The sequence below is a fragment of the Olea europaea genome, chromosome 20 (genome assembly GCF_002742605.1).
Source record: "Olea europaea var. sylvestris chromosome 20, O_europaea_v1, whole genome shotgun sequence".
Taxonomy (NCBI): Eukaryota; Viridiplantae; Streptophyta; class Magnoliopsida; order Lamiales; family Oleaceae; genus Olea; species Olea europaea.
This window is the reverse complement of record NC_036256.1, coordinates 9,850,491-9,859,346: the sequence shown is the minus strand read 5'-3', so window position 1 is coordinate 9,859,346 and position 8,856 is coordinate 9,850,491. Positions and strand designations below refer to the sequence as shown.

The following is an 8,856-nucleotide window of genomic DNA, read 5'->3' as shown; positions in this document are numbered from 1 at the left end:
TAGCTATGAATGGGAAAAAATATAACATCGGAGGATAGGTACCTTTTCCTCGCAAACCTTAAGATAGACCTTGTATGATAGTTAAATGGAAAAAATTTGTGATTGGAGTATCTATACAAATCATTATAAAAGAATTGTGGGTTTATTTAGAAAATTATTTAGGAAAGACAATATTAGGCATATATGTTACAGTCAAAAGAATAAAGTTGGAAGAAATTAGATTAAGCCTTTATTTGATCCTTTTTATTTCCAGAATACAATTTTTTCTATTCTTTTCAACCACATATTCTTTAATAAAATAATATTAAATGCAAACACAAAACCTTTTATTATTTTTTTAATCACAATTTTCATCAATCTACGATTCTAAAATACATTCTTAGTCAAAAAATGGGGTTTAAACGAGCATTAATATGTGGTTTAAAAACCATTTCTCAAAATCACTCTCGAACAGGCCTTTTATTACAAATTCTAAAAACATGTATGAAATTCTGATAAATCTATTAAGTAGGATAAGTATAGTTGAAAATTATAACTATGAAAAATAATCTAAGTTTTGCATTTCAAAAATTTGAAAATTGTATAATTGACTAATGGTAGGAGCTATTAAGTAAATATTATATTTTATAATTTTAGATGTTTAATATATATTATTTTAATTATTAAATAATTTTTAAAATGATTAAAAATTTAAAATAATATTATAAATAAGAAAACCTTTTTTTTACTCATAAGCTCGTAATGCTTGAAGTTTCGGCGTCGCGCTTAGTCACGCTTTACATTTTTTAGAACACAATCAATGAAAATCTTGAATAAAGAAAGAAGTATGGAAACGTAAAAAGAAACATGAAAAAAATGAGTACGAGATTGGTAGCAAAGTAAAGGCTTCGGTTCAAGCTTTTTTCTATCAATAACTAATTACCTTGCGCGCCGATATGTTGTTATTGGGAATTTAGATCAATTACTTAATCAACATGCAAAACCCTCATTCTAAGAAGCTCGAAAATAATATAAAACATATGGAGAAAAAACAACACGAAAAACTCATATGACTTAAGACACATTCACGCTGAATGTTTAATTAGAAAATGGACGCCAAATTACTTCAATGATTTAAATGAAATATTAATTCAGTAATGAGTTTGAAACAAATTAAAGTTCAATAGCCAAGAAGACACTAAGTTCAAAGTTCAGTACCCACTTGTAAAATTGACCCACTATAAAATGTCAAAACAGATTTTTACTCGATTCAGTGTACCTGCAAATCTGCAAACTCAACAAGAGTGGCATAAGCCCTAGCCGCTCTCCATAAACCCTTCTCTTTTATCAGGTTCTTCTTTTTCCTTAAAACTCCATAAATCTGAGCTCTATTAGTGACCTGTATGATTGTTGGTTTCTCTACTTGTATTTTTTCTGTATGTATATGTTTCTTTGGTTTTTATTCTGAGTTAATTTCTTCGTTGTTCCTTTTTTTTTTTTTTTGTCCTGCAATTGTGTTTTTGTACCACTATTTCAGTATTTATGTTTTTTATCAGGAGTCTTTTCTTGTAATCTTTTTAGTTTCATTAGAAATTGATTTAAATATGAGGGTTTAAAGCATCTTATTATTTTGCACCTTCCAAGATATTATTTGAGTTATCTTTATATTTCTATGTTTTGATGTAGAAAAATAAATTATTATTTTTTCGAATTTTTATGTTTCACCGTGTTTTGTTGTCTGTATGCACTAGCTCTGGTGCTTGTTCTGCCAATTTGAAAGTTGTGTAGTGTTTTTTAGGTTTAGTGATTTTGTGAAGAAGATTATTTTGTATGTTGCTTGATGATTTTGATGATAGCTTTCTTGATTTCAGCATAGCTTTCTTGATTTGACTATGGTGAAAGCTTATTAATAAATTTGTTTAACCAGTGAATTCACCATTTGTTGTGCGAGATATATGGTTACCATTTGTTGTATATCATTTTAGGCACGTTATCACATGATATTATAGACGGAAACAGGAATCAAAATAACTTAAGGTAACATTTTTATACATTTTGATCTTGTTCATTCACCTATGAACTTAGCATTTTCTATTTGGACACCATTGTTATTATTGTTGGGACCATCTACTCATCATAAGATTATATGGATTGGGAGGGTTGTTGATACATTACTGTTTTCTCTGCCCAGCTAGATCTTTGCTATTTCTTTTTCTTTCAAACTGATTTAGATGCTTGGACTTCTTGATTTATTCTTGCAGTTTATTGTGCAAATGGCATTCTACAACAAAGTTGGAACCTTGTTGAGGCAGAGCATCTCTTCGAACAGTACATTGCATGGGCAGGTGCCATTGATTAATGCCATTCGCTGCATGTCTACAAAGCTTTTTATTGGTGGTATGTGCCTCAAGTACCTTTTTCGAGTGATTTATCAGTATTCTGCAACAGATTTGTATTGTGCTGTGATAAATGCTATACCTTTTCTTTTGATAGGGCTTTCATATGGAACTGATGACCAATCCCTTAGGGATGCATTTTCTAGCTTTGGTGATGTTGTTGAAGGTGAGTTATGTGTCATTTCTTGCAATTTGACATTGAGATGAAAATGGTGTTGGTTTTGGCCTAGTGGAAATTAATTTAGATATTTGTCAATTGATGCTGATTTGTACGTAGCATTTCACATACTAAGTTCATATGAATAGAGGTCCTGTTTGGCATTTGTATGTTATTCACGTTGATTCCTTTGGGTGCCTCTTATCTGAAGAGTATCCTTTACTTGTTTTTGTTCATGAAAGCATTTAAGATTTGATTTTATAGCTTACTGATGGAAAAATATTAGTTTTCCCAGTTTTATGTTGATGTTTATGTTTAATACCTTGATTTCTTTTCTTTCTAGAACTATAAACGGACGTTGACAATCCTGGGACACCATAGGGCAAGTATCTCATCAGGGTTTTGATAGAATTTTAAAAATACCATCTAATTATTAAATATTGAATAATCATCTTCGAGACTTGTCTTCTCAATTTATATTCCAAATTCATACGAAATAACAGGGGTTTGTTGTTTTGTTTTATGGCACTCTCAACAAGTTAACGAGAAACTTGACTGCCTGATAATTGGATTTTTGGGTTACTCTATAGCATCACCATAGGTAATTTATTGCATTTCATCCTCCTCCTTTCCATATAAAGGTATGTTGGTGGATCATTTCTATGTTAGAATTAGTCATACACTTGGATATGATAATTGGTGTCCTCAAAACTTTGTACCTTTTGTTTAACAGCTAGAGTCATTACTGATCGAGACACTGGAAGGTCAAGAGGATTTGGGTTCGTGAACTACTCAACTGAAGAATGTGCTAATTCAGCACTATCGGCCATGGATGGACAGGTGAGATGAATCTCTCTCTCTCTCTCTCTCTCTCGTGGTTTTATGTGTAACTTTACCCTTTCCTCACTGCAGGAACTGAATGGAAGGAATATCCGAGTTAGTCACGCCAATGAGAGACAACCTCGCAATAACTTCGGTGGTAATCCTGGAGGAGGTTTCCGTGGTGGATTTGGTAATGATGCGAATGACGGATATTGAAGGACTCTCATTGTCTGTATAGTCAGTGACAAGTTTCTTTATTTCCCAAGTTGAGATGCATGCTTTGATTGTTTGCATGTGCTTTTAGAATCTTTTTGCTTGCGTTGTAGGGAGAATTGGATTGACTCAAACTCAAGTTTTAGTATGCTTTGAATACTAAATTTACTTTTTGCTTCAATTGATATGATCTCGAGGAAAAGTATATTATCGGTTCAAATAATTATACTATTTGAATGAAAGGGCATGTTTTGAATTTTAATTAAATTGTTCTGATGAATTGTGACTTGTCTATCCGTTCTTTCATATTGTACTTCAAACCATTTCTTGAACAATTTCAGAAAACCCTCCTGTTTTAGGTTGAACGGGGTCATCGTTTTTCACTATAACCAGGTGGATGGTCAGCCTTGACTGGTTCCTTGGTGACGTGAGGTCATGCAGATGCATATATACGATGTGGCTTCAAGAATAGGTATTAGGGTTCGTTTGACATGGTTTAAGGAAAGTAAAAATGAGCTTTTGAGATTAAAAGTTGCTTTGGACCTGCTTATTTAATTTGATCGAAGTGTTTCTTTTAGTTATAAGATTTTTAGAGGAAGATGGTTCAATGTTGCTTCCTTTAAAAGAATATTTAGGGTAATTTTTTTTTCTTCTTAAAATTAGTTTTTTTTAACAAAAATTAAGAGTTTTTCCGGGAAGCAAAAGTGAAAACAATGCCAAATGGACCTTTAATCAAGACATCGAGTCTGTAACCTTTAGTAGCAAAGGGTGCCATGAAATGATAGATGCTGCCATTTTCGTTGAGCTTCGTGCAAAATACCCATTTAGAGCAGATAATGTTGGCATTGGTATGTCTTGGGAGGTAAGTGTTGCGGTTCAACTTTTAAGTGATGCATCGTTTTGAAAGGCTCCTCTCCAATTTCCTCGATTCTATGTTACTCTGTTCAAGGCCGGCTTCTCTCACATTTTGAGCTTTGCCGTAGCATTCTGCGAAGAACTTGTTTTATTTACATCGAGATGTTTTCAACATGCTCTTTACGTCAAGATGTTTTCAATGTACCAAGAGCATATCAATCATCTGTAACTAATATGGTATCGAATGTTCTATTTTTCCATTTCACTCACTCAAACCTAGAAATCGGACGGGGAACATCAGGACAAACATTTCGATCTAGGTTGAGTTCAGATTTGGTGTCTTGAGCTTCTTGTTGGGGAGGATAAAATCAATTTACATGTCAATTGCGATTTACAATTCTTGAATGTTAGGAAGGTTTTTTATACCATTCTGAAGTGCTCACGGTTTACATCTTATTGCACCTTTCAATTTACAATCTAAACGACGAGGTTGCAATAGTGAATTAAAATGATTGTGCCAAATCGATTTAAAAAATTTAATTCGTGATTTTCATCTCTTTTGACTTGTTTTTGGGTTTTGACCAGTTATGTGGCTTAAATTTATTTACTGAAAAATCGTTAAGCATGAAACAGTGAACTTAAAATAACTAGTTAAAGGTGACTATTTAAACTATGTTTAATTATTCAATTTCGTTCCAGTGAATGTGAACTTCAAGTTGAATAAAGTTCTGTCTGGTATCAATTGAGACATGTCTAATATGAATAATTAATAAAACAATCTCAAGCCCCCGACTAATTAATCTCGACTCCACCCCATCTATACATTTTCTATACGTCAAAAATATATTAGAACTATAATAATGGTCTGTTTGAGCCACATTATTTTAAAAAAATACATTCTTAAACAGTGATTTGACATCATTTTAACCACACATTTTTTAATAAAATAATATTACAAGCAGATAAAATTTTTTTCCTTATTTTTTAATTACACATTTTTCATCAATACACTATTTAAGAATGTATTATTATCAAAATAATGTGGCTTAAACACCCACTAAATCTTTAATTGAACAACTCGGTGGATGAGACAATACGTTAAACATGTGGTGTGCGTGTGGAGAGCATGACATTCCAACCAAAATTCAAGTCATCCAAAGCCTCAACAACCTCATCTCGAGGCACTATACCTATTTCATATACCATCCAAAAGGAGTGCAAAAATAAGAAAATCCCAAACGAAGAAAGTTAGAGAACCCTAAAACGCGAGTGAATGCTTCAAATTCGAAATTTTTTGGTAATTTGTGATGCAACAAATGAATTTATGTCAGAAACACAAAACAATCAAAAACCCACCAAAAAAATCGAAAAAGGCAAAACCTACGGGTAATTAATTTCTTACCTCTAATTCAATGAGATGGGGAAGTAGATGATGTTAGGAGCCTCTAAGATGAAAAAATTCATGCAATGGAAGGTGCAAATACGTGGGTGAGATAGGTGTTTGAAGAAAAATGAGAGAAATTCGAGAAGAAACTGAGTTTTGTGCCCTTGAATAAAGGGCTTGTCGCTTGAGTGAGAGGCCAGTGCTAGAGTAGCAACAGAGCCTCTGCTTTTAACGCTTACAAGCGGGCGAAAACATTTTAACAAAAATGGTACCAATTTTTTTAAAATTTTGAAATATAGCACCAATTTGATTGTCATGATCCAACATGTATGATTACTTAAAAATGCAAATGATAGCAAGCAAGACATAATCAATGAATAGGAAAACTTTTCCACATACTCAAATCAAGTTTATATAGAGTAAATTGTTTATGTGATCCATGCATGAAAAGTTCCACTAATTCCTCGTGAGCAAGATTCCAAACTCTAAATTTGTGAGAAAGGACACGCTAAAATCCTTGCTAAATGAGTATTTCTCTACTAATGAAAGTCAAATCCAACATTACTAGGTCCTAAAAAAACTCAAGTTGATTGTTCAGTGTATAAATTTCTTTCTCCCACTGTTAGTAAGCACAATCTTTTATTATATTTTATCTTTTCTTATGTGCATTTCTATCTCCATTAAGCGACTAAAATGACTCCGTGACAAGCTTTAGGTCGGTGACTTCAAGACAGTTGACCATAGGGCACCAAGTTATGAGAAACCCCTCAAGTTTAATTGCTTGAGTCAAATAGGCTCCGAAAAAGAGTATAAGATAAAGCTCATTTCGTAATAAATTTCAAGTTTTGATACAATAGCTTTTCTGTCAAGGGGATATTAGAGGTGTAGCTCAAACTAGTTATGGATCAATTCATATTAATGGTCACCTCATCAACAGATGACGGCTATCCCAAATCTCAAACATGCGGTCAGGACTAATTTATAATGTCATAGTGTGTGTTGTGCAAATGGTACATGAAGAGATCTATACCAAGTACTCCATATGAAGCTAAACAAAGTAATGGAAATTACGTAACTATTCATCCGTTGCATGCATACTCGATCAAAAATGCAAATTCAAGTAATCAAATACGATACTATAGTGTTCCTCCATTTTTAATTTTTAATTTTTTTGAAGAAACAAACAAAAGTGAATATGCATAAAATGCAATGTATGCAAGAACGGAAGAATAGCATGAATTGTACATGCAAGCACCTAAGTACCTAATCAAAGAAACACCAATAGCTTTCCTAAGATTCTCAAACCTCAAATCATCTAGGGGCTTAGTAAACAAGTTAGCTATTTGGTGTTCTGTAGAGATGTGCTCAAGAGATACAACAAGGGTCTCTACTAGCTCTCAGATGAAGTGATGCCTAATATCTATATGTTTGGTCAGAGAATGTTGAACATGATTTTTGAAAATATATATAGCACTTGTGTTACCCCAGAACACAATCATAGTACCCTTCTTTATCTCATAATTACTCAACATTTACTTCATCCAAAGCAGTTGAGTGCAACAACTTTCAGTGGCTATGTATTCGATCTCGGCTATGGATAATGAGATAAAATTTTGTTTTTAACTCATCCAAGCTACTAGATTAGAACCAACAAAGAAACAGCCTCTCGAAGCGCTCTTTCTATTATTAGCATTTCCTGCCCAATTGGCATCGAAATAGCTGACAAGATCAAGATTAGAGTCTCTAAAGTACAAGATTCCATGATCTAAGGTGCCATTTACATATCAGATGATGCGGCTGACTGTGCTTAAGTGGGATTCGTTAGGATAAGCTTAAAATCTAGCGCAAACCCCAACGCTAAATGCTATGTCAGGTCTACTAGCTTTAAGATATAGTAAAATACCCATCATACTCCTGCATAGTGTCCGATGAAGACTATTTCCTCTAGGATCATGACCTAACTTAACACTCGTTCTTATGGGTATTCTAGTGCCTTTTTTGCTATCTTCCCTAAATCTCTTGACAAGGTCTTTAGCGTACTTTGATTGAGAGATAAAAAACCCACCATTCATTTCGTTTACTTGGAAACCAAGAAAGTAACTTAATTTTTCAACCATGCTCATCTCAAATTCTTGTTGCATGCATTCAACAAATTCATGAACAAGAGAGTCAATGAGAGGACCAATGATAATATTGTTGACATAAATTTCAGCTATAAGGATGGTTCCTTTAATATGTCTTATGAATAAAGTTCTGTCTGCACCTCCTTCGGAGAAACTACGTTACACTAGGTATGCAGTGAGTTTATCATACCAAGTTGTAGGAGTTTGTTTAAGATCATATAAAGCTTTATTTAGTTCGTAGACATAATGTGGAAACTTATGGTCAATGAATCTTTTTGGTTGTTCAAAATAAGCTTTTTCTTGAAGTATTCTATTCAAAAAGGCACTTTTGATATTTATTTGATAGAGCTTGAATTCTAAAGTACAAGCAATAGTAAGAAGAATTCTAATGGACTCAAGACACGTAACATGGCAAATATCTCATCAAAGTCAACACCTTCAACTCGAGTATATCCCTGGGCAACTAATCTAGCCTTATTCCTGGTTATGGTACTTTGAGCACTGGTCTTATTCTTAATTATCATTTCTTGAAGCAGACGATTTTTTCTCTCAACTACTCCATTTTGTTGTGGAGTGATTGGTTAAGAGAACTCATATTAGTTTCCTTCCTCCAAGCATGAGTTCTTAAGGTTAGGGTTTTCAAACTCTTTTCTATGATCACTTCAAATTCTAGTTAATGTGAAAAATTTTCTCATTTCGAAGTCTTTTGCATAAGAATTTAAGGAGGCTAAATACATTAAATTTTTCTCTCAACAACTCAATCCATGTGTATCTAGAGAAATCATTTTCCATAACCAAAGTATAGTGCTTACTTCCAAGGTTCTCAGTCCTGGACAGTCCCATTAAATCCATATGAAATAATTCTAAAGGCCTAATTGTCAAGATATTAGAAGTTTATTTATTATTTACTCTAATTTTTTTACCTTG

At 33.1% G+C, this 8,856-nt stretch overlaps 1 protein-coding gene across 2 annotated transcripts; it reads left to right on the top strand.

Annotated features, from left to right (window-relative positions):
- The first annotated feature begins 1,244 nt into the window (after positions 1–1,244).
- LOC111369582 (glycine-rich RNA-binding protein 4, mitochondrial-like) lies at positions 1,245–3,834 on the top strand. Of its 2 annotated transcripts, none has more exons than XM_022991157.1 (5): positions 1,245–1,330; positions 2,241–2,376; positions 2,473–2,541; positions 3,266–3,372; positions 3,445–3,834. In XM_022991157.1, the coding sequence occupies exons 2-5, from the start codon at positions 2,253–2,255 to the stop codon at positions 3,568–3,570; spliced, it is 426 nt and encodes a 141-aa protein (XP_022846925.1). In that variant the 5' UTR covers positions 1,245–1,330; positions 2,241–2,252; the 3' UTR covers positions 3,571–3,834. The 2 variants fall into 2 exon arrangements, with proteins under 2 accessions (XP_022846925.1, XP_022846924.1); XM_022991156.1 differs by lacking the exon at positions 1,245–1,330 and adding an exon at positions 1,368–1,415.
- Positions 3,835–8,856: the final 5,022 nt, after the last annotated feature.